We start from the raw sequence: 26482 nt of genomic DNA on the forward strand, positions 1-26482 counted from the left end.
GAACCGGAGTCAGGCCGCTCACTTCAGCACTCACAAGGAAAGCTCGACTAAGATTTATGTGCTTCTGCACTTTCCGCCCTCCGTCTTTCTCCCTCTCCCTCTTATTCGCTGTTGTTTTTTTCCGAGCAGGGACACATAGTGCTCGATAGCTCCGAGCGTGGGGGAATCAGTGCGGTTCCACGCTCTCGAAGTCTCCGCGTCTCTCTCGAAGGGCCCGTCTCTCCTAGGATGCACGTCTCTCTCCACCTGTCTGCCCGACTCGTTCCCTCTGCGGGTGTTTCTCAGTTGGCGAGAGTCTCCCTGCTCCTCTTCATTCTGCTCACTTCCTGTCCAATTACAGAATGCAATTAAAATCCATTAGTCCTGAATTAAGGATAATTGGCTGTTTCTCGCAGTGTTAAAGGCGTGTGTGTGTGTGTGTGTGTGTGTGTCCACGCTGTTGTAAGGAAGAGTGTACTTGTCTTGTGCACAGGAAAGCAGCAAGATTCAAGGTTCACACCGGAATGATGTAACAGTTGCATAGAATGCGAGTAAGAAAAAAAAAAAAATCCATACCCAGAAAGAATAAATAGTTTTTGTCAGGAGGTATCAAACAGCCCTAACCAGTAGTTTTTAAAGATGCCACCGCTGTGTAATTTGAAGACGATCATATGGTCTTCTGCCTCTGAAATATGCATTTCCGGAGCTCACAAGAAAGGATTTTTTTCCGACGTGCCTTCGCCTCCCCTCCATTACACGTATTTCTTATTATTGATTATTACTGTTTGCTACACTTTATCTCAAAACTATTTCAGGGCAACTGCTGGCAGCAGCTGTTGTGTGTCTCTGTGCTGGTACGAAGGGTTATTTTCAGTTGGTTTTACCATCTGACGTCCCTCTCACATGGGAGGGTCTGTGTCACGGAGTCGACCCGGCGTGAGACAAAGTGGCGCATCATTTGCCCCCGTTGAGAGCGACTCGCAGCACCGCCGATGTCGGGTGGATCGGGCGCACCTCTGAAGGCACGACTCAGAAAAGTTTCCAGATTTTGACAAAATGTTTCGTGCATCCGACAGGAGTCGCGTGTGAAAAGGCTCGCTCTTTCCCTCCTCCTTCCCTCTCTCTCCCGCTCGCTCGCCCTGTCACATGCGGTCCGACCGCTGCGACTCCCAGCGGCAGATGTCTCCCCGTTCCGTTGTCACTCGTGATGAACGGCTTCTTTATGAACCGTTCGCCGGGCGCTGCCTAATTACGGCTCCAGTGCTGAACAGGCATCTTCTGTCGGAGGCCCCTGTCCTCGCCGAGGTGATGGTCGGGGGATGCCCAAATGCCACACGGACAAGTACTTGCCCCTGTCCTTCTGCCCCCTTATACCCTCGGTGTCCCATACGTGTTAAATACGAAAAAATAGCAGACATAATCAACAGCCAGCGAACGGGGACATGGCCCGCACGCGTGCCTGCGCGTCCTCCCTACTGGCATGTCCAGCAGCCCATCCGCCAGTACTGCGCATTTCCACAGGAGGTCAAAGGGGAAGTGTTGTGTTTGTCAGGCGGATCGATGGCGATCGTGGAACCTCACGCAGCAGGAGTGTTTGCCCGGAGAAACATCCCTGCCGGTGAACACTGTGGGGAAATATTGTTAACTACAGCAGATAATCAATATCCCCCAGTCCATTATTCTGCCACGGACGCATATTGACCATAACGGGATGAGCTGCCTCTGTGCGACTCAGAGACATCATGTCTAATTCAAGGTCAATAGGCCGCTACTGTGTCTCGCGCCCTTTTGGCCTCGGTTTTCTCAGTCATCGGAGCGAGCGAGGAGGGCCGAAGGGGGCTGTGTGAGTTTGTAACGCGACCCTGACAGCTGGGTACAAACGAAAGTCATAGCGCCCGCGGTCCCACTTTGCACCTGAGACTCGGCTCTTTGGTCGCGTTCCTCTGCTGCCGTTTAGGGAAAATTGCACCTTGTCACGGCGTAAATCACACAGCTTAATATTTAAATGGTGCCAGATAGGCTGCGTATTGGAAAATCTCCCATGTTTGAGGACTTTGATTTACCTGCTTCCCATGTGATCATTGTGGCTCAGTTCTGGGTTCTGGCGTCTTATTAAGGGTTCATTTTACAGGGTTTTCCCCGCTCTTTGGAGGGAATCCTACCAACATAAAACACTTTGCTGTGTCTTTTGTCGTTTCATTTCCAGTTTGAATATAGATCTTGCAATTTAAAAAAAATTTGCGAGTTCAGAGATAACCATCTGAACGCCTGCATTGTTTTTCTGTATTGTCAGCCGTAGATCGCATCAGTACCGCAGAATTGCTTACTTAAAAAAGGCAGGATTTAGAGAAATCTGACCGACAGCGGATCAGGAACAGACGCACCCCGTTCAAACGGAAAGTGAGAAAGTGTTACTGCGTTTCGAGGAAAGTTCATGCTTGCAATAACCGAAAACCAGCAGTGGCATGTGGCGACGACGCACCTGGAACATTCCAGAACGCGGCCGGAACACCTGGATCCTGCTGCAAAGGAAGGATGCAAGGCGCTGATTTGCCAGTGACTGATAAATCTTTAATATAAAAATTGTACAAGAATTCTGATACAAATTACAAGAGGTATTTGGACAAAATATGAATAAAATTCCATTTACATCCCAAAACCCTTATGCATTTTATGCAAAACAATAGACAGTTATGATACAGAAAATACAAGGAAAGCAAAATCAATTAAAAAGGGGACAATTCTCCCCTCAGTCGACTAATGGAGAAAAAAACGGTTTAAGTCACATACAGTATTCATGAAGCTACCAATGTCACCATTATAAAATCGAAGCGATGCAAGCTTCCCCTGATGTGGATGCACTTTGTGGTGCACGTGTGTAGCTACGCCAGCGAGAGAACAGTGTGTGTGTGGAGAGGCAGGATTCGGATAGGCGGCCGCGTCGGCGACATGGGCACCGAGCACGAAAACGAACGACATGATTACACTAAGACCTCTTTGTGAAAATGTTTAAAAAAATCAGATATTTTCAAGCTCATTTCTTCTCTGTGATAGGAAAAAAAAAAAACAGCAGGAACATTCTGGTCAACGGTGCAGGGAAGAGACAGATGCATTCAGGCAAGTTTATTGGAAAATTGCGATCGTTGATTTAAGGAGAACAACGTCAAGACATCGCAGTCACTTGTACAACCCTTTGTAAGGTACCCTTGTCGTTAAGAAAGGCCGTTATTTTGCACAAAGTTGCTTTGGGAACGGGGTGCCAGTCTGACGCTGAAAAGGAAATTATAGCAACAAAAACAGAGGAGGATCTGCCATTCTTGCGTGAAGCCACAGTCCTTTCTTTCGTGCGCCCGAAAGGGACGATATTCCGAGCTCACAAACGGCACCGCCACCATTTTAATGTCCGATGTTCATCCTCTTTGACGTATACAAAGTGGACAAGCGTCTGCTATCAGTAATGGGTCTCTCAGCAAGATGCTCAAGACCCTCGACTGCATTATTGTCATCCTTCTTGGACGCTGAGCTGACAGCGGCCTTATTAAATATTGAAGTATCACTCAGTCCTGCCCAGTCATTGGCTTTTAAAAGCTGTGCACTTCTGTACTTTGGTGCCCTGCCGGGGACAGTAATACGCAACCCTCCCCCCTCTCGGGGGAGGGCCGCAGAAGTGGGATGGAGTTTGTTCCCAAGTAAACGAGCCATCCTTTCTCAGGGAACTTGGAGTAAAATGAGTGACAGAGATCCCTTCGGGTCTCTCTCAGTCTGTCTCTGCTGCCCAGAGGAGACCGGATCCCCTACCCTCTCCACCCATGCCCCGTTCCTTGCCAAACCGCCCCTCCCCCAGCCCAGTATCTCATTCTGTTGCGGCTTCTCTGGGAGGCCTTGGAGTCAGAGCGGGTCTCTCAGCCCATTTACAACAAGCCGGACTGAGCTGGGCTTGTTGCCCCAGCGAGGGAGCCCCCCCGCCCCTCCACCCCAGGGGCAATATCCGGTCGAGCGCTTGGGCAAACGCCTGCGATATTCCAGCTCTCGCATAGTCGGACATGTGTTTCGCAAGGCAGAGCAATGATTAAGACCTTCTTTAGAGCGCTTGAATTAAGTGGCGAATGCTTTCCTGATTAATTTCTAATTGCATTCTTAATTGCCTAACATGTGACCCCATTTCCTTGCTGTCACGTCTCTGTGCCTCTGCCGACCCCCTCCATCATTCCTTAACACAGGACGCAGAAGGCTCCTCTCCAGCTTCTCGGCCGTCGGCACCGGTGACCTCGGGCGGGCGGGGGATCCACGCATTTTTTTGCAGTAAATGGCTGTGGTACGAGTGGGCGGGTCCTCAGAGTGGGCAACACCCACCTGATGCCATACTCTATTCTCCCTTCATTTGGGACAAAGAGGCAAATACACACCCTTCTATACACAATGGCCGTCTGATGAACTTAAGTGCACGCTATTACTCTGTGTCTCTGCAGAAGCTGCAGACAGTTATGCGCGTGTGGGGAGGGGGGGCATTAGCGAGAGAGCAGAGGGGGGTGGAGACGGCAAGGAGACGAGGGAATCTGTTAGTGTCACAGCCCTGTCAGCAACATTCACATCTTTGGATGTAATAAAGTGACAAGTGAGTTATCAGACAGATCATGGGGAAGCGGAGCGGTGCCTCCAGGTGCAGCGTAACAGCCGTTTTAATGATGCTCGTGCGACGCGCCGCTCCCGCTCCCGCTCAGCTGCTCTTCCAGCTCAGCTCCTTTCCAACAAAGGGCCCGTGCGGTTTGAGTGTGTGACCGAGACTGCTGCCGAGAGGAGGTGATGACAAACTCCACCCATCTGCTGCATTTCTACAGCTTCCAAAGCCATACTGTGCATTGGTGAAGTGCCATTCATACCGTGTTTCTGGTCCTCTAAATACCCAGCCCAGGACTGAACGTTGGGCAAGTCTTCTTCACAAGCGCATTTGCTGCTTAGAATGAAAACAAGAAAATCAACAGCCCTCCTTTAATAACTCCCTGAACCCCTCCAACACCACCGCTGGACATGCTTATACCATAAGTTTCACATTGGACGGTGAAATGTATGGTTTTAGGCAAAGCTGAACAGACTGAGAGGAAACAACAGCGAAGGCGTCAAAGTGTGTAAGTGCCACTCGTGAGACATTGGCCGCAGAAAGACAGTGACGCTCCGTTTTGGTCACAGTTGAAGTCAATAGTTTTGTTCGCGGTGCTGCTCGGGGAGCACTTCCGTGTTGAAAACTGCTTTGCTTTGCATCTAAACCTTTAGAAACGAACCACTGGACATTCACCAACTTCTGTATAATAACCTTGATGGGGATCACAAATACCACATGCAGTTCAAAGCCCACCTACTTAACCGCTCAGCTAATTTCGGTGATATTACATTACAGCCATACATCCAAAAACTGGTAATTCCTCTATAGACAACAGGTGAACAGAACATAACATAAACAAAATTTATAATACTTTATAATGTTTTACACTCCGTTTGTGTGTAGTTATATCTGTAAGAGGACAATACTCTTAACTTAGAGCAGTCTTACCAAATATGTTTCATAGGCTGGATACTGAAACTGAAAATTCTGGCCAAATGTGGGCTATTCTGTCATGGCACGGTTTACAGACCAAACACGTGTGCAGGAGGCGCAATAATTCCCTCCCGTCACGTTGGTCATCGCCAACCCTGTGTCCTGGCCGAAGACCGCCAACCGTCGCGCGGTTCCAGTACGAATATTACACATCCCGTTGAAGAGCTGCAAAGTGCAAGACTGATTCGGTACACGAAAGGTATAAAACAGGAAAAACAAACGAAGGAAGAGAACGGAAATCTGTGTAGGAGCCCATAGCATGCCGGCACCTTCTTCATCAGTACATTTTGCAGAAAGGTGAAAAACAAATCTTCCGCGTTTTCTTTTTTTTTTTTTTTGGAGTCCCTCTCAGTGCGCATCAGTGTGTGTCAAAGCTAATGTGAATGAATCGAACCAGCTGGACCTCTTCCTCTGTCTACCGAAGGAGCTGGAAGTACTGTACGGTAACATAAAACGATAAGCCAACAACCATCAATACAACTGTTTTACACCAATAGCCTCTTGGGACGCTATGTACAAAGAAAGCTGTCATGCTCTGGCAAGGGCTCGTATAGACGCTATCGTTTCACAAATACATCAAGAAGGATTTCTTTTTCATTATCATCACTTCTGCAGGCAACAGTCACAAAAAGAGTCAAAGTCGATTCTTTGGAGGTGGACAGGTGAAGTAAGACTGCGGGGGGAGGGGCGGCTTCTGCCAGAGGGGGCCTATGACACTGTCAGGTTCGGGATGCAGAAAGGCCTCCAGAGGTGGCGAAGGTCCTCCTGTTCTTCCAAAGAAGTCACTGTCAAAGAAACAAAATTTGGGAGCTCCTTGGCTCTCTTATCTGTGCACATATGTGAATTGTTTTCTCTGTGCGTGTCCATATACACGCGAGCGTATGTATACAGTTCAAATCATAGATTTTAAAGTAAAGAGGTGCGATTAAAAATGTAATATGCAACGGGAAAGTTCTTAATGTTTTTCGGAGGGGAACGCAGGCACCAATACTGACATACAGCGGTGTGGGAGTATGGAGGCATGGGGGGACGCGTGGCGAGGGGACGACAGGTGGCGTGGGCTAGTCCAGCAGCGCCGCGAAGGGCACGTGTTTGTGAAGGTTGGGGTTCTGGCTGTGTCTGTTGCGGCTGCGCACCGACGAGAACATCATGTTGCAGCCGGGCACCTTGCACTTGTGCATCTCGCGCAGGTGGACGGTCTTGTAGTGCACTCGCAGCGTCCCCTTGTTGCTGTACATTTTGTGGCAGATGTTGCACAGGATGCCCCCGCCACCGCCGCCACCTCCCCCAGCGGCCGAGAGCAGCGTCTGCGAGGAGGAGGACTCGTGCGGCGGCCCCTCGCGACCCTCGGCGATGCGGGGGCAGTCCTCCCCGTCGCTGGTGTCCTCCAGGTCGTCCAGCAGGATGCCTTCGTCGCTGCCCTCGTCTGACTCCCGTGAGGAATGGACGCTGCCGCTAGATTGGACGCTGGACGCCGTGCTCAAGTCCAGCACCATGTAGTCATCGGCCCCACCCCGGTAGAAGCCGTTAGCGTGGGGGAACTCAACCGCTGCGGGAGAACCGGGGTCCTCGCGCCCCAGCCCCTTGGCATCCCCGACGCCCGCCCCCATGGCCTCCAGGCCCAGGTGGTGGCCGCCGTAGATCTTGGCTAGAAACTCGGCGCGCAGGTCCCTGGTCAGAGGAGCGTGGTGGGGATCCAACACCATGTCGTCCAACTCCTTGGTCAGCAGTTTGCGGTGCAGATTGATGTTGGAGCTGTGCCTGAAGGGGGAGGGGCACGGAAGGGTTATTCTCAAAATCCAGTGACGTCACGCTCTCTCTCACTTCCCGCTAGTCCTGGACAAGTGCATTCCTTACACTCATTAGCAGTCTTACTCATAATGGTAAACTGGACTTCTTGGTTAACTAATTAACTGCGACACTTTGTCTCTAAAAGTGTCCTATAAAAACTTTGAATGACGGACAGATTTGAAGAGTCGTACCGATTCACGGAAACGGAGATCGACCGCTGTTACTGCGAGTGGTTTTCATCAAGTCCGATAGTTCTAGTTAATAAGCATACGTGGAATTCAAGATTTGCATGATGAAATATTTTGAAAGTTCTATTTCACTGTAAATGACACAGCAGTATATAACAACCAGTAGGATATTCTGTGAAGAAAACAAGGGGCTCTAATGATTAAATAAACAGCTCTGTGTAATGAATAAATTAATTCCACAAATCACTGCAATCTTTTGGTTTCTGACAAAGCCAACGTGCAGCCCGTAAGAAGACAGATGAACGCATGGTCGATCGAGCCTTTGCCAGAGGTACAAACTCTCTGCCACTCTCTCTCTAGGGGGGATGTGTTTGCACCACAAACTCGCTGCCACAAAAACAGCTGAACTCAGGACAGCGCAGGCTATCGCATGCTAATTTCGCTAACAGGACGATGCGCATTTGGAGAAGAAACCAGAATGCCTCTCTGGACTCCCTTCACCGTGGGCCCTATTCCTGTTACCTCCTCGCCCCCGTGATGCATGGATGCCGCTGCGAAGGACACAAGGGGGCAGGGTACTCAGTCTTTCCTACATATACCGCGCGCTAATACGGCTAACGTGGCAAGGTGAACATGCCGCCATTGTGTTTACCAGTGTCGGCGGGTCTGGGCCCGGCACAAATCCCATCAACTCTGACTCAATTAAATACCCTGCTATATTGAATGTGAGTTTATCAATTGATTTCAGCCGTGGTAATACAATAATCAGGGGCAACTGGATACTGTATTAGCATTGGATCTGACAGCATTATCGCTTTTTGCTTCGCTAGGGAGGTGACTTAATTCGGGAACACGGCCTCATCATCGGCAAATCCTTTTGCTTTCACCACGGTAAGGTTTCTCTCCGGCCTTTCTCCACGGCGGCGTCACATTAATAAGACAAGCTATGTCTACAGCATGTGCCATTCGGGCTGCTAAGCACGGCTAATGCGTCCTTAACATACAGCACACAGCGCACATCACAAATAGAACAAAATCATGCACAAAAAAGGAGGGAAAAATCACATGTAGCGTGTAAGGTAAACTGAGCACATGCTTAGACTGAACCGCAGCCAAAATTCGCCCTCGTCCATCCTGTTGTAGAGCCCTGCATCATCAACACCAATACACACTCAGAGCATACAAATCACAAAATACTGGAGATACAGTTGACAACGTGAACAAATATCATCGATGTGTGCAAGTAACCATAAATGAATACAAAACAATCTTTTGCATCCATTGCAATACTAAATGAATGCTTTCGAGGTCACAGTATGGACTAGGAGTGAAATAAAAGAGAGAAATGGTTTTAAACATCCAGTGCTTTTATGTGAGGGTCCATGCAAGGGTGCTGTGATTCTACAATGTCAATCCTCTGCAAGGCTGATAAAATGGATTTCACAATGTACAGTTGCGCTTACCAGCAGTGCCATGGCTGATGGGGTCTGAAAGGGTCCCTGTCCTTTAATTATTTAGTTCCCTATCCGACATTCCCCTGCAAGAGGTAGAAATACAGTGGTTGAAGGGACCCTTTCTGGGAATAAAGTAAACAAGGAACTGTTCACGTGGTGGAGTGGGAGTCACGGTCAATCGATTCACAGGGGAACCCGCGCTCGTGCATGTTATCAAACACTGAACATGAACAGGCGATGACAGCTGAGAGAATACCCGATGCTCGGCTGTTACAGGCTTTGCTCAGGGACTCATTCCGTGTTTAAAGGCCTATGCTGTGTGGCATAGTAGGAGAGATGCTGTGTTTTGTTCATGGTGCTGTGATCGTGGATTGAAAACCGTTCTCTCGCGTTCGTGAGCTCCAGTCTAACCTCTCGTCTACGAGCTACAAGGGGGGCAGAGATGCTGATCTTCAGGTCGCTGAAAACCTAACGTACCACCTATAATAACCTCAGAACAATTTCTTGAAATAGTGAACTGTTTATAGATGCCAAGGCCTTAGAATTTATATAGGTACTTTTGTAATTTCCTGTTCTTCAGATTAAGATTAAATTGAAAGCTATCCGACATGAACAGTACAAAATATTCATTCAGAAAATGAATGCATTTCAATGATTAAATTTTATGTTTTCATTATTAACTGTAAATTTTATTGATTTCATTTTGAGGCAGTACTGTTCAGATCCTTCTGTCTTTCCTGCGCGTTGAATGAACAGAGGTAAAATTTATGAAAAGATCCAAAAGGTGTAAAGGACTGACAAAGATAACGTGGGGAAGAGCATAGATATACACACTCGTCAATACTTCATCATGAGAAGGTGGACCTTTAGCCAGGGGGAGCTCTGCTTCTTTCCAGAAGTCCACGTTGGAAAACTCCGGGATGTTACAGCCCTCTTATTGATGATGTGCTCTTAGTGGAAGTAACAATCAAGCTTAAAGATCTTTCCTATTTATCTGATGTCCTACCCACGATTCCCTCCCTGAAAGACCAACCCCAACCCATACACACCAGACAACCACCACATCCAGACCCTTGAGGGCCAGGAATGAGGCAGACGAACCTGGACTGACAATGTTATCTTGTCTGAACTCGGTCAGTGGGTGTTTCTGCTGAGAGGATGCGTTCTCCTTAATGGGTGCCATCCGGGTTCGTTAATCATCTTTATGCCTCACTACCGATCGATTGGCTCGTTGCTCAGGTGTGGGAGGAGCCTGGCCACATTAGGTTAAACAGGAAGCTTTTTTTTTTTTAAAAAAAAATCCTTGGATTCCATCCCATATACTGAGGATGGGAAGGTGGGCGAGCGAGTAGGTGGACATAATCCGTCATTTTCCATCCAACGTTTCCTTTTGCAGGGTGGAGAGTGTAGAAACATTCAGGCCCTCACCCACACAATGTACTTTTACACTCGTTTCACACCAGTGGACCACCCAAAACAATTTGGCTTATTGCCATATGAGAAATAAGGACTAATGACCATCCATCTAACACTTGAATTTGTGAAACATCTATGTTAACATGTATGTAAACACCACTGAACTCGATATAATATTTGAATATCTGACTTGATAAGATGGTAATTCTGTCATGTATAGTAAATGTGCAGACAACAAAGAGTTTCTCCAGAGGATTCTGACATGCTTTTTCTGCCCTATGCTTGTCTGAAGACTATGGACACAAGCTCTCGGTGAACAAGAGCCTCTCAGTAAGGCTGAACGGCACAGAGGAGCGGTTCAATAAAGCACCGTAGCAGAGCGCACAGCGGCGTGCCCCGTGGGCCCAGCAGAGTCCTGGGTCTGCATGTGGGAAGGGGGAAGGCATGCTCTCAGACACAATTAACCCTCTGCTTCTCTGTCCTGGCCGGCCCCATTAGAGCTCTTCGGGAGTTGGGAGGCTGGAAGCAAGCTGGGCTTAAACAAAAAAAAAAAAAAAGACTACAGCTCTGGCATAGAGAAAACAAACCCCGTCACTGTTTTAGGAAATATGATTAACGGGGCTAATAATGCAGATGATTACTCACGCTCGCGTGTTTCCAGCCGTTAATCACGCTGCCGTGCTGTCACCGATGCCTGCCTCCACAATAAATACACAACCGTTTACTGCCGAAGAGCAGCTCTGTCAAGCTCGAACGCAATATTGCCGATGATTTCCGGGGTGGTGGGGGATTCTGCGTGAACTGAGGAGTACTGTGAGAACCTTTCCTGTTTTGGGACTGAACCATTCATTCAGTAATTACTCTTTGTATTTCAAGTTAATGCGATGCATTTGATGTTATCACAGATATCTCTGGGACTGTTGTCTCCCGGGGGGATGCTGCACACCCACCCTCTGTGGCGAGATGCCGGACCCTTTTCACAGGCCGACTGGCCAAGCTGTATCTCCTTGTGCTGATCTTTCTGTCTGGAAAAGACAAATGCTCACTAAGAGGAGGTGCACACAGGACACCGGTGAGCAGTGCATGCAAGAGCTCCATTAGGTATTTATTAAGCCTTTTCGGATGGAATAATAATTAGTTACAGGTCTCAGCGTTTACATAATTTGCATGTGTTGCTTACCATTTAAAAGCAACTTGATAAAATCCACCGTTCGACATTACACAGGTCAAAAGAATAGGAAAAAATATGAGAAACATCTAACTGCTGCTGAGATTATGGATACTGGGGTTAAATGCAATTTCCTAATGATGGTAAACACGAGGCTAAATGCAAGCATCTCACATCGTTAGGAGAAAATTTTCACTCAGACTTTGTTTCCCTCTTTTTCACTGACCGGGAGCTACTGGGTTCATCGCGTCTTTGCGGCGCAGCAGTGAAATGTGCTGCTGGCTGATCGGGAGTTAGGCCAGCGACACCTCTTAACGGTACCCCAAGTCGGGGTGCAGAGTAGTGTTCTGCTTTGGCTCCAAACGCTGAAAATTCCTCAGCCCTGCCATGGCCCACATTTGTTTTAATAGCTCATAATCCGTAGGAACGGCAGCTCCGTAAATCCTCCCAGATGCTCTGAGGAATTTATCTGCAGCCCAGTGTGGGAACAATAGGGAAGACCTCATGGTGATCCAGCCACGTCCTGCATGGCCCCCAACATTTTTTCTGTGCGGTGAAATGATTGGCCTTGCTCCGCACGCCCAGGTTGCCATATGTCCAAAAGCCTACGCTCTCCCGATGAATCTAAATGCTTTTTTTTTGTCCTAACAAAGACGAACTCTTATTACTTGTATTTGTATGGAAGAGCCTGGCACTGATAGGACTTTGTGTGAGTAAAGTGAACGAAATCTCCTACTCGCACTGAACGTGAGATTGTCAAAGTTTTATCGTTTCTTTTTCCTAAGTGTAAATATACATTTCAGACAGTAAAGGTCCAACAAGGAATATTAACATTTGTGTTGAAACTCATACCGCTTAAAGCAAGCGAAAATGTTCCGGTTCTGCACAGTCATCTTCTGCGTCCCTTATTATCTTGAGCCGTTGAACTTTTTTCTCATTTCAATCACAGAACACAAGCAAACCTCGTTTTTTATTGCCACTTTCAGCAGCATAATTTCTTTCCAAAACAGGTATTGCTGACACTAGCCTGGAAAAAAATCAGGATTGGTGGCAGGCGGGGCCAAAAATGGCATGCCTTTAGTGGGAGGAGCCTGCGGGCTACTGGTGTGTAAGTAATGTAGTACGACTGGCCTGCCCCTGGCAGTTTTTCGTCCCCTATTGTCTTGTCAAAGCTACCAGACCCAGTGAAGGTTAATAAGAATTTCTGTCATCTCCCTTCTGTTCGCACAGCTGGATCGGGCACATACGGTGATTCCACCTCCTTGGCAAACGTACAAATAAATTCAGACAACCTCAGTCCAGCGGCATCCCTTGAAACGAACCTGGCCGTCAGTGGCGCTATGAACGGTACATGGTGTTAACAAACAAGAAACAGAGAGAACAGATGTCACTGAACAAAGCACAAAAATAAAGGCAACATCAGGGGAATTAATAAAAATCTGAAAACTACCGCGAGACAATTTTGCTCAGGAAAAAACTCACACACACACACACAAATACACACACACTTGCTCTTTATCTAAGCACAACTGTCACTTGTCACTGCTAGAGCAAAACATTTCATTGTTCCCCAGTTTCCCCAGGAGACTGGAATCAATGGGATTTCTGCTGAATGAAAGTCAATGAGACTTGAGTATGCCGTGTGTTACCACAGCGGGGGGCGGGAGGGAGCACGGCTCTGCTGAGGTGACAGAATGATACGTGGCTGTCGGGGCGAAAGCGATGTAGCTGGAGAAAAGAATTATTCCGACGGGGCGAATGTATGCTTTCTCTCAAGCACCTTGGACTGAATCCAGGTGTGAGGCCAGTCACAGCACTGGGGTATTTCACTGAGTTCTTCAGGGATTCCTGTCTATTCACTGGCATCTGAGGTGCCGAGAAAACTGCCGGCCTGAGCATGTGGCTCTCTGTGAGAGTGTGCGTGATTTTTATTTCCTCACCGAAGATGGAACATCGCAAGGCAACCGTGGCCCTGTCTGCAGCTGACGCCGACCGCCTTGTTTTTCCAGCGCATGCGATGATGTTGGATCAGAAAGGAATCCCTGGTTCTTCAGATGATCAGAACCGACTGGAGTTCAGACCTTTTGCGCTCCAAGAACGGGCTGCCAGCGAGAGTGTCGACCTGTGTCTGATTAGCCGACGTGATAATGAGCGCATGCACAATAGCCTGTCGCTGCAACCCACATCTCATTAACGAATTTCTTCCAGCTTGTTAAAAAATGCAGCTGTTTGACACATCTCTACCTCTGCTAACACTCACCTGTGTGACAGGTGAACGCAGACAGGTAAACATTGCATTATTGCATGTGGGAAGTGCATTCAGACATGTGTAACCCCCACCACCACCACCACCACCACCAACACCACCAAGCCCCTCTGCCATCATCCCTTTCAATGTGTTCAGTGAAAACGCTCTAGGAATATCGCAATAAACTTCTCACGCTCTAATTAATGGGCTGTGAATTTCTGACTTCTTCCTTCTGATCACTTCTGGAAAGGTGACTGACGGATGTCTGAACTGTCGGTATGTGTGGTTCTCTCGAAGCTTTCAAGGAATCATAATTTGGCAAAGCTGACATTTATTTTCAGACCAGTGTGTCTTTGGAGAAGTTCATACTGACTGTGTCAGTTACAGCAGAGAAACACCCTGCTAAGGCTGAATCTGTACAGACAGAAGCTCTGCATTTTCTCTTGCATCAGACCTATTAGCACCACGGGGCTACACAATTGTTGTCTGCGGAACTTTAGCTGCGTAGGCCTGGGAACGTCCTGTACAGGGACAGCGGCACTGTGAAGGAAAGCAAGCATGTGTGCCATTGAGCAATGCTCAAAATAAAACAGAAGTCTGTTGGCACTTTCACATGACATGGGTTTATCTCGCATCACCTCCTATGTAAGTTAAAATCTCAGCGTATGAGAAGTAAATAATGGAAGTCTTGTATGCAGCGCAGTCCGCATGCGGGTGGGCTTACCTGTCTCGGCTTCGTCGGGAGGGGAAGGCCGCGTTGCAGCCGGCCACGGTGCACACGTGCATCTCCTTCAGGTGCACGTTCTTGTAGTGCAGCTTCACGCTGTACGAGCTCTTGAAGCTCTTCTTGCACACGTAGCAAATTTTGGGGTCGGGGCTGGAGCACAGGTCCCCCTCTGGCGAGTGCGAGGAGAAACTCGGCGGGCTGGCGCCGTAGCCCATGGAGGAAACGAAGCTCTCGTGCAGGGCGGCCATGCTGGCAGCGGCAGCGGCGGCAGCTGCGGCTGCGGCCATGCTCCCGGTGCCATTGTACAGCCCATACTGGCTCATGCAGAACATGTCATAGGTGGGGTCGTTCAGCTCCTCCTTGATCTTAATGACTGGCTGATGAGGAGAGGGTGAGGAGCGGCTGCTGTCCTCCATCTCCTTCCTCAAGCGGTCCTCCTCTGCCTCCTTCTCCCGGTCCAGGAAGCTTCCATGCCGCTGGTCCTCTGCATCCATGGGGTCGTCACGGTAGCACATCTTTGACTCGGAGGTCTCCGAGTCATTCTCAAAGTCCCTCTCGTGGTCTTGGTCCTCAGAGGTGAAGCTGTCCATGCAGCGGAGCTCTCCGCCGGCACCTCCACCACGGCACTCATCCTGCTCCTGCCGCAACATGCTCCTCAATGCCAGGCCAGGACTCATCTCATCATGGGAGGGAGATTGATGGCAGCTGCTCCCGCTGTGATGTCCACTGTTGCTGGTACTGTTGTTGTTGTTGTTGCAGTTGCCGTTGATGTTGTTGTGGAGGTGGGAGTGGCGCTGGTGTTCTTCCTCCTCATCCTTGTCGTCATACTCATCCACCACAGCGATGACTTCCTTCTCAATCTTCACTGGCATGCTGGACTTGCGAGGTTTCTTCTTGGGCATGGTGTCAGAGGCGGGGTCCTGAGGACCAGGGTTAGCTGGGCCGTGGGTGATGGGTCCTGACTCTGACCCCAGGGCATTATGGGAGTTGACAGCTGCAACCTGCTGCTCCATCAAGGAAGTACTGTTGGTGGTCGTAGGCAGTATGGGGCTGGTGGGCAGGGATACTGGGGGGCTGACCAGATCTGCGGGGGGCAGCAGTGGGCGGTAGAAGGGAGGCACTGGTTGGACAGGCTGAACCGATTTCAGGGAGGGGAAAACCAAAGGATTTTGCAGCATGGGGTCAAGGGGTGGGGTGTTGAATCCCAGTGGAGGCCGCCCAGGACTGGTGAGGGTGAAACCACTCTTGGTACTGGAGATAACCGGCGTTGCGGAGCCTGATGTGGAGCGAATCAGGTCCTTGTCCCGGTTGTTCCTCAGCATGGGCATGTGGAGCCGAGGGTTGGGGTTTGCGCTGTGCCTGTTGCGGCTACGAAGGGAGCTGAAGACCATGTTGCATCCCTCAATAGTGCACCGGTGCTTGATCTTGAGGTGCACAGCGTTGTAGTGGATCTTCAGTGTGCCCTTGTCATAGAAGGTCTTGCCGCAGGAGTTGCAGCACACCCGACCCTTGCGAGAGGTGGAGCCCATTCTCCGCATGCGGTGCATCTTGGAGGAGAAGGAGGAATGTGTGATGCCCTTGGATGGTTCATTTTTCGTGAAGTTGTGATGGTGGGAGGGGTGCTCGTCCAAGGGGCTGGACTGCTGCTGCGGTTGCTGTTGCTGTGCTTGCTGCACCGGCATCTGTGTTTGCTGAGGAGGCTGCGTCTGGGGTTGGGGCAGCTGCACAGATGAGGCAGAGGGAGCAGGGGAGGTGCTGTTGGGTTCGGCCTTGGGTTCCACAGCACCAGGGATGTTACCAGAAGCACCGCGGCTGGGACTCTGACCTCCACCGCCACGGAATGGGGAGAGCGAGACCTCAGATTCACTGCTCTCCAGCGGCTCGCCCTGACTGGTCAGGCCGGGCTCCCGCAGCCGTAGGCCTGGCGGCTCCAGTACCATCCCATCGGGTGGCAGGCCCAGCATGGGAGCAGAGACAGGGTTGATGTATTGAAACGGGAGTAAGAAGGCAAGGCTGTTGGGGATGTTTTCGAAGTGGTGGATGCTGGAGGATGGGCTTCCGCTCTCCAGGTGTGTCAGGAGACCTGGGCTGCGGGTGCGGTTGTTGCTCTCGATAAACGTCCTGATGCCTGAGTCTGTCTTGGACGAGGGCACTGTGACCGCCTGACCCTCCTTCTCCTGAATGGCCATGAGCTCCACTATGGACTTGGTCTCCCCGAACCGCAGGAACTGCTGCAGGGTGATGATCTCCTCCTCCCGGGACATGATGGTCCAGCGGTCCAGCACCTTGCCAGCAGCATCCTGGAGGCCATACGAAAGAAACAAAAGGAGACAAACACAAAAATGTATTGATTTTGCATAATCACCAGCGGTGGGTTTAAGCTCTTGGATTAAGGGTGGTAGTGTGTGTGTGTGTCTGTGTGTTTTTTAAGCTTATGAAATTCAGGGCTCCAGGACCAGATATTGTATTCGGACTTCTAATAGAACTCCAGACAGGATCCCCTGTGTCTCCCCATCTCTCCCCTCTCCCCCTCTGTCTGCCTGGCCTACACCACCTTTAATCAGCCATGCAAATGCAGCAATTAGGCTCACAGCTAGAGAAACAGACCGAGTTTAATAACGTCAAAGACAAACAAATGGAGACCGCCGAGGCTTGGCTGTTAGTGAGTCCCTCCAAATTTTGCCCTTTCCGCGACATAGAAGCATTTGCCGCGAGACTGTTTGGCAAAAACATGGGGATGTGAACTCATGCTGAGACTCCCTCTGTAGAGCCAGTGCCTGCTCGGTTTACCTCTTGTGGCAGCAGGGGAAAGAAGTCCGTGAACAGGAGCATAAAGCAAAAAAGTGAGTGCACTAGGCTTAGTAACTACGTTTCTTTCTTCTGCTTCAGATTTCCAATAAGAACTGAATTGAGAAAGGACCGGAACTTAACAATCAAGTATGCGATCAGGCAAGAGGTGATTAAAAGTGTCTTGGTGAGTCAGTTGTACAGAAATATAGAATAGAGCCAAGGCATCATTATTCTTATTAACAATCACTGTTTAACGGTCTTGATCTTCACTGAAAGTTACAGGGACTAGAAAATGCTAAGCTGCATGAACTGAAATCATAAGAAGTTCATGTTCCAGGACCTCAAAGATGGTGATAAAAATGTGTGTATTTAAACGGGCTGAGCAGTCATTATTAAACAAATTTTGAGCAATTCTGAGCAGTAAATCTCAATCATGTGTATTGTAAAGAGAGCCAGGCTTTTGACTCTGGGGTCCTGGTCCAGGGCCCATGTAGTGTGGGAATCAAGTTCCCCTCTTCAAAGAACAGAACTGCTCGGCAAGTAGAAACAAGAGTCTCTTCCAAAGCTCCTGCTCCTTGGCCAGCTCTTAGGAGACGGTGCTATTATCAACTGAAAAGGTCTGAGTTCCTGCAATCGCCAAACACTGAGACACGGTGAGGGATTCTGGGAATGGAATGTTGGCAGGGCCCAAATTCTGGCTTTGTGGTCGACTTCTCCACTTTGATGTACAGGACACTTGACCTGGTGTGTCTGTCTCCAGTTGCGAACTTACCGTTGCACTTAAGAAGAGGACAGGATGCCCTGAGCGATTGCTGCTTGCTTGGACAGTCCCACGCATAACCACACGGTCGACCTGCACCTCACAAAACTTATCTGGCACCGATGGCCAAAACAACTTTTACAGCCCGTTCAAAGAACAGAACATTAGCTGAGAAATATATCCTCAGTTATACACCCCCACAGATTACACTGTTGCCACTGTTTTCGGTTAGCACTGGTACCGGGAATTTTAATGGTGACGGGCTGAACCACGCAAGGTGGGCAGAGGAGGAGCAGAGAGCCAGAAGCATGGATCCCGGTTGGCGGCCTCAAGGCCCACCCGGTGAAGGAGGAAACCCGCTGCGATCGCACCTACGGCGGAAGTCAAAGCGGGTGTGCCGAGGGAGCTTTTTTTGCCCTGTCGTGGAATGACAATTAAAGGTTGCACGAAGTAGCGCTCGCAATGCCTGCTGGGATCATGAATACTAAATGGTAAGTCTGCAAAGCAGCGGAGCGGCGAAAGCGGGGAGACAAAGCAAAGAGAGCCTGTGAGGCATGCGCAAAGAAGATAAATGTTTAAAAAACCAAAGTCGCTGAGAGAGGGCACCCCCCCCCAAAAAAAAAAAAAAAAAAAAGCAAGAAGTAAATTCCCCAGAGACACCACATCAATAGCCACTAGAGTATCGGTTGTTAAATATACATTAAAAACATTTTACGCTTTCATTCAAATAGTGAGACTGAGTCTAGCCTGGAGGTAAGACTTTAAATTCCAGCCTCTACGCTATTATTTCGTATCATGTGCCGGGCTGGGTATTTTGCATTTCCATTTGATTTAATTTAGAAAAAAGGGGTTCTGTCTGAAAGGGAATTATGTGAGAAAAAAACACAACGTACACGAGACCGTTTAAATTTCTCCCTCCTCAAATGCCCTTGCATTTCATGATATAGATCTTACCAAATCTCTTTCCTCCTTTCATTTGGTACTATGAACAGAGACGTTTTCAGGGGCGCCAGAAATCCTCACTGTTATTCAATGTGTAATAATTTTGTCCACTTACCTTTAACCGTATTAAGATTGTATATTGTTTTCTTTACAATAAAATATAGTGTATATGTGAGGGTCCCTTGTAACTTAATCTTTAAAAGCGTGTCACTGCTTGAGGCTGATGCACAATGCAAATCCAGAGTGTTCACAAAAAGACTCAGCCTCAGTGAACTCAGGGCTCTAGAATGTTCCACGGCCATCTGGTCACAAGCTGGGGCTACACTAGGAATACGAAAATGTTTGATCCTACTGCAAATCAAAGATCGGTGACCTGCTTATCAAGGACTTCTCAAAGCGGCCGTTTAAGGACCATGACAGCAGCGTAGTTTTGTGAAATCAATCATTGCATCTTAAAGCAACTGGGAAAAAGGTGCTTCTCCATGAAGTCTCTCACTCATTCACACTGTGTGAAAACGCTTGTCCCAAGCAGGGTCACAGTGAGCCAGAGCCTAATCCAGCAACACAGGGCACAAGGCTGAACGGGGAGGGGACACACACACAGCACGGGACGCCGGTCCGTCGCAAGGCTCCCCAAGCGGGACTCGAACCCCAGGCCCACCGGAGAGCAAGACCCGGTCGAACCTGCGGCCCCACCACGCCCCCTTGAGTTTCCATAAAGTAAAAGAGATGTTAAAGTTAGAGCTCGGTAAAATATCAGGAGTCATGCCTTCTGAACTTGTGTGAGTAATACAGAGGGAGTGTGGGTGACTTGTATTGGAATCAGTACAAGCAGAACTTTCAAAGCGGGTTGTTGATGTGGTTACAATCAAACTGGACAGAAGGTGAACCGAAAAACCACAGGTTAGGAAAAGTATAGAGCGACTGGATCCCAAATAGTGCTGGTTTCAGTAGAGGGACGCAGAACAGCACACTTACGCAGGCCACACTTCCTGAGAGCTGGACACGCTGAAGGCTTTAAGGCTGCGGTTGACTATGAGGGGACAAAAAAGCTCAACTGGCATAACGGTATAATAATAGGGTGTATGTATTACACTTGACTTGGTGCAACAGCCAAATTTCAAATTGTTCCTTAGCCCTTTAGCAACTACAACATTAAAGTCGTTTATACACAATCAACAGAGACAGGGTGAAACACTTGGTTATTTAGATTTACATTATTTATTAATGACTATATCAAAAAGATCTGACATTTCGGATTAGAGCTGCGCATTGTCCTGCAATTTATTATCATTTTTCTGCTCAGGAATTTCAGTTGCGTGGCTGAAATGAACACACCTAAACGAATTTGCGTTCTTCGGCAGGTAGGAGCGCGTGCACTGTACTACAAGTCCCGCTAAGAGTTAAAACGCAGTACGTGTGCACTGTACATACGTCTGCACGTTTTGCGCATGCCCGGCGCCTCCGGCACATTAGTGTCAAACCCGCCCATGCCCTATCCACACTGCAGCATTAGCCGCAGTCGCTCGAGTTCACCAAACGTGCCATTAGAAGCACTTCTACAAGTGCACCCAAATCCCCCAATTAGCTTAATGTGGCTTCTTCCTCTATATTCTCCAGCACTGCCCTTATGGAGTCTCCTGCCCCTCCCCGCTCGTATTTCATTAATATGTCCCCCTTAAATTCCGACACCCCCCCCCCGGTGTTATGAAAGATTACCTTGTCATTATGCTTTTCGAGTCCTTTACACAATATGAGTAAACCACTGTTTACGGGGTTAATGACAATTACCCAGTAATTACCACGCGAGTCGCCTGGTTTGCTGGGTCTCCGAGGCTGCGCTAAGCACCCTGCGCCCGCCCCCGAGCCTTAAATCTTGTGCTGCCATGTTTGTCTCGACGCCACTACAGCCGGCATCGGTGGCGAATTCTGTCACGGCGTGCAAATTACCTCCGACAGGACGATGGGCAAATTAGGGCCTTGTCGTCGCCTGGGTCCAACTGTCAGAGAAACAAAGCAGGCAGACCTGGCCAAGCCCCCGCACAATTAGCATGATAACACTTAATGTCTTCTGTCATAAAACATGGCTGGGTGATTTGGATGGGGGATTAAGGCAGAGCCCGTACACCGATCCCAGTAATGATCATTACCTAATCATATTCATTTTCATGTCTCAGCCCATATCTGTTCTCTGGGTCTATAAGCAGTGTAGCAGCATCCCATTAAACTAGTATTAGTACACATGATATAATATATTTGTATTACCGCATTTGCAACAATTACTTTATAATGCTGCACAATGGCTGTGAGTCATGCTGGTCACCAAAATATTGCACCACGTCCCCCATTTATTCATCCTGCCCTTTTACAAGGCAGACTTTCTACCTCATCTTGTTCTTTTATTTGTTTACATTCATTAATTTAGGTGATGCTTTTTTCCAAAGCAACTTACAATTATTTACCCATTTATACAGCCAGGTAATTTTTCACCCAACAATTTTAGGGTAAGTACCTTGCTCAATGGTACTACAGCCAGAGGTGGGAATCAAACCTGTAACCTTTTGGAGCCAAAGGCAGGAGCTCTAACCACTACACTACAAGCTGTTTATTTGATTATTATTTATTTATTTAGCTGACACCTTTGCCCAGGGAAGCTTCCAGTGTTTTTATGCTAAACTACTTAGAATTATTTACCCATTTCACAGTCTTGGTACATTTTACTGTATCCGTACCTTGACTAAGGGTGCCACAGCAGGAGGGGTATTAGAGGCAGGGTCCTCTATTTGGAAGGTGACAGCTGCAAACAGTTAGCGTGAACACTTGTTCCTTTATTTAGCTATGACGACCGTGGAGACAGCGAGCGAACTGTAATTATTGTCTCTGCCGCAGGTTCCTTCGCACCGCTCGGTTCGGCCCTTCCGCTAAAGAAAGCTCGTCGCTACAGACTCCGCGAGAGGAAACAACACGTGCGGAACGAGAGCAGGAGAATCCTGCTTTTAATACCGCAGCGGCACATGACTCACCGGAAACAGATGACAGCGCCTGGACAATAAACCCAGCACATGGTTCTCCGCGCTCTGAAACATGCACATCCCCGAGAAGCAACTTGGAGCGGAGTTGCTGTGACTGTCCTGAGTTTTTTCAACTCACACAACGTGGGAAATGGGAATCGGTGTCATGCTCTTCCTCGCCAGGGATCCTGTCAAATGTATCAGTGACAGAGACTGTCCTGCTCTCCAAGAGAAAGACAAGTTTATTAACGCTTTGCCTTTATCCTCGCCGTTCGCTGAACTTCGGCTGAACGCGTGTCTAGTGAGGCGTGGGACAGGCTATAGTGTAAGGAGCGAACGACGGTAAAATTTATGGCATGTCCTCACACACGGGTCTTTGGCTGGCTTTCAGAGCCCCAGCTGGACACTCAGAACATTCCTCTCCACAATAAGGCCGGTCTCTTTACCTGTCTTTGTAAACTGCCCCCCGATTGTTTGCCGTAACCTCTCCTTCCCTGCCTTTGTGTGAAGCTGTCCCTCCATATCCTTCAGCAAGGACACTCTGGACAAGGTCCAGGAGAGGCCCACATGGGAAAGCATGTGGAAGCATTTTGTAAACGTCTTCCAAGCTGAATGTCCATATGGGCCCCATACTTTAAAAGACTCCGCTATGCGCCCCTTTCTGTCCGACCACGGCCAGGGTTACTGCCACACTCAAAGACAACAGCCTTACCTTTCCGACGCTTTCCTTCCATAGGTGATGCAATAATGACTAATCCGGGGAACGAATAACAAGTCCCAAAATAAAATTCACAAGAAGCTGGGATCCCTTTCAAGCACAAATTCAAGAAAGACACATGCGAAACATATGAATGACCAAAGGTGAACCGCAGCAGAATCGCTGCTCAGAGCAACGCAGATCTGTCCTGATGGCGCCTAAAGGGACAGCGAAGAAAACCTGGATTCCCAACCAAGTGAAATATGTTGGCGATGAAGCAGGTCCCATGTGTCTTAGCGGGGCAGTGGATACTATAGTGTGAGAAAGTGGGATTGTTGTTGAGGGAAGGCAGTGCTTGAGGCGGAATGTTGCCCTAGATGCTCGAGAGGTTGTTTACCACAAGTTTACCGTTTGCCCTCCTGCAGTTTTGCTCTTAATCCTTTCTCTTCTCGGCAAAGAAGGCTGTCTTTTCTCTCCTCCTTTGTACAGCAACATGTGCACCTTTTCAGTTAGACGAGTTTAAATATTACATAAAAACATAAGCAAGACAAAGCTCGTGGCCTTGAAAATTAAAGTGCGCTGTGAGAACAAAAGTAGCGCCGATACCACCTCGTCGCACACATTTCCCCAGTCAATCTAGACTAAGCCCTCCATCCGGAGGTACTGATCAATCACTGATCTCTTCCAGATCTTACTTTCTTTTCTCTCTGACTTCCAACTTGAAGATGCAGCTTCATTTTACCATGGGAAGAGCACGCTACATCTTAAGTGGCACATTAAATCCATGCAGGAGAAGGCAATGAGAATCTCAGACTAATAGTAAGAATGCATTGCATCTGTAAAGTGCTTTCCATCAGCGCCTTAAAACGATAGTGAAATGAAACATTACTATAGCTACTGCCACCGTAACAGTGTCTTAGAGACCGTCTTGGTATTATTTATTAATGAAATAAAAAGCATATTATAATGGCAATTGCCACTGCAAAATACATTATCTCATAGCGGCCCATTAAAAAATACATTTCCATTTCCACTGTGCCAATGTGGTCGTCGCACGATTGTGCCTAATGTTTCAGAAACACGTTTACACTCCCTCACACACACACAGGCAAACACATACGCACATCTTCAGTGAAAAAAAAGTCGTTGGGAATGTATAGGTTTGATAAGAAGTAATCTATTCCACTGTTTCACGTTGGCCGTACAGATCCATAAAAATATGCATTATACCAGTGATCGGAAGCTTATTGGTATCTGACGAGCGGCTGATTATATTGTCTACACTGAAGAAGACCAGTCGGAGTTGTGTTTACGCTAGGTGCCAAGCAATACTCCACGTGCCAGCACACACCTGCAAGTGAAAAGGCGAGCAACAGCTGCATACATGCAGACACACTCTCTTACACACATTGGAACAGCTCTGCTCCATCTGCGTTACCGTAGTGTGCTCAAGAAAAGAGAATAAGCTAATGGACTCTTAATGTGATTAGAGGCATTATTGGCATGCTGCCAGGAAGATGCAAGACCATTAGTTCTGGCTTCTCCTTGCTCGCCTCTCAGGTTCAGCATCCGATACATGGCTCTCTCCCAGCTCCAGCCTGTGGGCGTGACACGTGAACCCGGGTGTCCCGGAAAAACAGCTGCCTTGATTCAACAAGCGGTTGGACTTCTGCGCCATATTTGGAAAAACAAATCATGCCTTGCTAGATACCTCGAGTCTCTTACCACCCAGATTCAACACCTGCAAATTCACCTTTCGCCCAGCGTTCACTCTCGGGTCAAAGTCACTCAAATATGACACAAATCATGAGACCGCGTAAAGTGTAATCTCCCATCTTCTTGACCCGGCCTAGCAGATGAGCCGCCCAACAAAGGACATACGACATGGCTCAATTTGCATGAGCACATGCGACCACATAAAGTAAATTTTGCAGTAGAACATACTGTCAACCATTGCAGGAGGAGTGTCTAGTGCAGGAGAGACGACACACAACCCTTGAGCCCTGACTTGTAATGATGAACCATCGTTCCACACATTTCCTACTGAAAATCTCATATTGGGAAGCCTTGCTGAATTGATGGACGCGCATAACCGTTCAGGAAGGCAGAGGAAGGAAAGTACAGAATCCTGGAGAAGCCTGAATTCCAACAGGAAGGAACAGATGGGCTTTAGGGCACTTTGCTTGTTCCAGAGTAAGGAGCTCGCTCTGTGTCTGAAGGGTGATGGAAGTGTTTTCCAGGTGACAGGAGAAACACACTCAGCGTTCGTCTCGGACCTGATTGCCGAGTATCTTGTTTCAGGAAGAAAAAGTGCTTACGGAAAATTTAATTAGGGTGAACCTCAAGGCAGCACCAGCCTTTTTGAAGTGCAGCTTGGCTTGGGTGAGGCCCCATTCGTCTTAAAAAGCCTGGGTGGCACTCCGGCGGCCGGGTGATTTACACAGCTTGTCCCGTTGCCCAGCTACAGATCGGTGCGCCTGGCAGAGCTGCGGCACGGCGGCCCACGGGGCCCCCGGCGCCGGGAAGAGGCCGCGGTCGAGCAGCATGGAGGTATGACAGGAAGTTCCACAAGGCCCAGTTCCAGGGCCTGTCAGCCGCCGTTGCTTCCAAAGCAGTGATTGCGCGCTTTGGAAATAAACACCGTTTACGTCTGGTGTGGCGATCAGGAGGGTAACTCACACACGAGGAAAGGCTCTGGACCATCAGAAGACCAAACTCTGACATTTACACACTGGTTTGACGGCATACGCTCTTCCAGACATTTTCAGTGCACCCGTTTCATGTGAATCTCAGGCTGCTAAACAGGGTAAAACTCAGAAAGAAGGGGAAAAAAAAAGTCTTACATTTACGCCGTTTCACAAAAATGTGCCACTGATGCCTCACGACTTCAAAAGCTACTCAGTTCAAGTCTGCATGGACATCTGGCCCTTGATATGGTGTCTGCCTACCAGATCTTATGATTCAGTTTTCATTGCTCCTCCTTGTCCACTAAACGGTCATGGACCTCCAATTTTGTTCCAATATACGAACGATGCCCTCATTTTATATTTAACTGTGTCAGTCATACGTGTGCTATAACCCTTCCTGCTTGGGGATAACGCCATTCTAATAATTTTTTACACATTTTTGCATGTAATTCATCTGAAGATGTCCCCAGCCACATAACTTAAGAGGCCCAGTGGAGGAGAAACAAAGATCAGCTATAGCCTGTTTGAAGCTGAGCTGAAGTTATTTTACTGTAACTATCCCGCTAGGGGTTATGTGACTCGTACCAATTTTCATTGTTTTTTCATTATCAGGATTCCTGCGGGACACGACGACAGGACTGTCGACTCCCCGTTACCCACGATGGACTTCCTTTAATAAACGTCAACCTTGTGACCCTTTAACAAATGCACCGCTGATGTCCGAAGGCAGCAGAACAATAACTCAAGCTGGCTTGTGACACTTCGGAAGGTGGGGGTTATCAGCGGCCACCTGGAGACGGGGACCCAGACAGGCCAGGAGGGGCGGTGAGGAAACCTCGCAAGGGTCCGCTACCAGGTGGAGACAGCGGACCTATGAAAGGATTTCTGGCCGAGCTCATTTGACTTTGCTGGCAGCATAAGGTGAATTGATCTGGAGTGGAGCAACGGGAGTTCCGGCACTTTCCGTCACGGAGCGTGTCGCGAAGAGGAGTGTACCTACAAGGTAAACAGCCTTCGCAGAAACTCAATAG

General features: G+C 48.5%; 1 protein-coding gene across 6 annotated transcripts in view; it reads right to left on the reverse strand.

Moving 5' to 3' along the window:
• Positions 1-269: 269 nt before the first annotated feature.
• bnc2 (basonuclin zinc finger protein 2) overlaps positions 270-26482 on the reverse strand; it is a 142116-nt gene continuing 115903 nt past the window's right edge. For 4 of the 6 annotated variants that reach the window (XM_029259058.1, XM_029259055.1, XM_029259059.1 and 1 more), the window contains 2 exons: positions 14562-16864; positions 2538-7333 (listed from right to left, as the gene is read on the reverse strand). In XM_029259058.1, coding sequence (XP_029114891.1) covers positions 6634-7333; positions 14562-16864 — 3003 coding nt within the window. In that variant the 3' untranslated portion in view covers positions 2538-6633. Of the gene's footprint in view, positions 327-2537; positions 7334-9014; positions 9089-14561; positions 16865-26482 lie in introns of those variants that run through there. The other 2 variants (XM_018736045.2, XM_029259060.1) reach the window with 2 other exon arrangements.

This window comes from Scleropages formosus, chromosome 16 (assembly GCF_900964775.1).
Source record: "Scleropages formosus chromosome 16, fSclFor1.1, whole genome shotgun sequence".
Lineage (NCBI taxonomy): Eukaryota > Metazoa > Chordata > Actinopteri > Osteoglossiformes > Osteoglossidae > Scleropages > Scleropages formosus.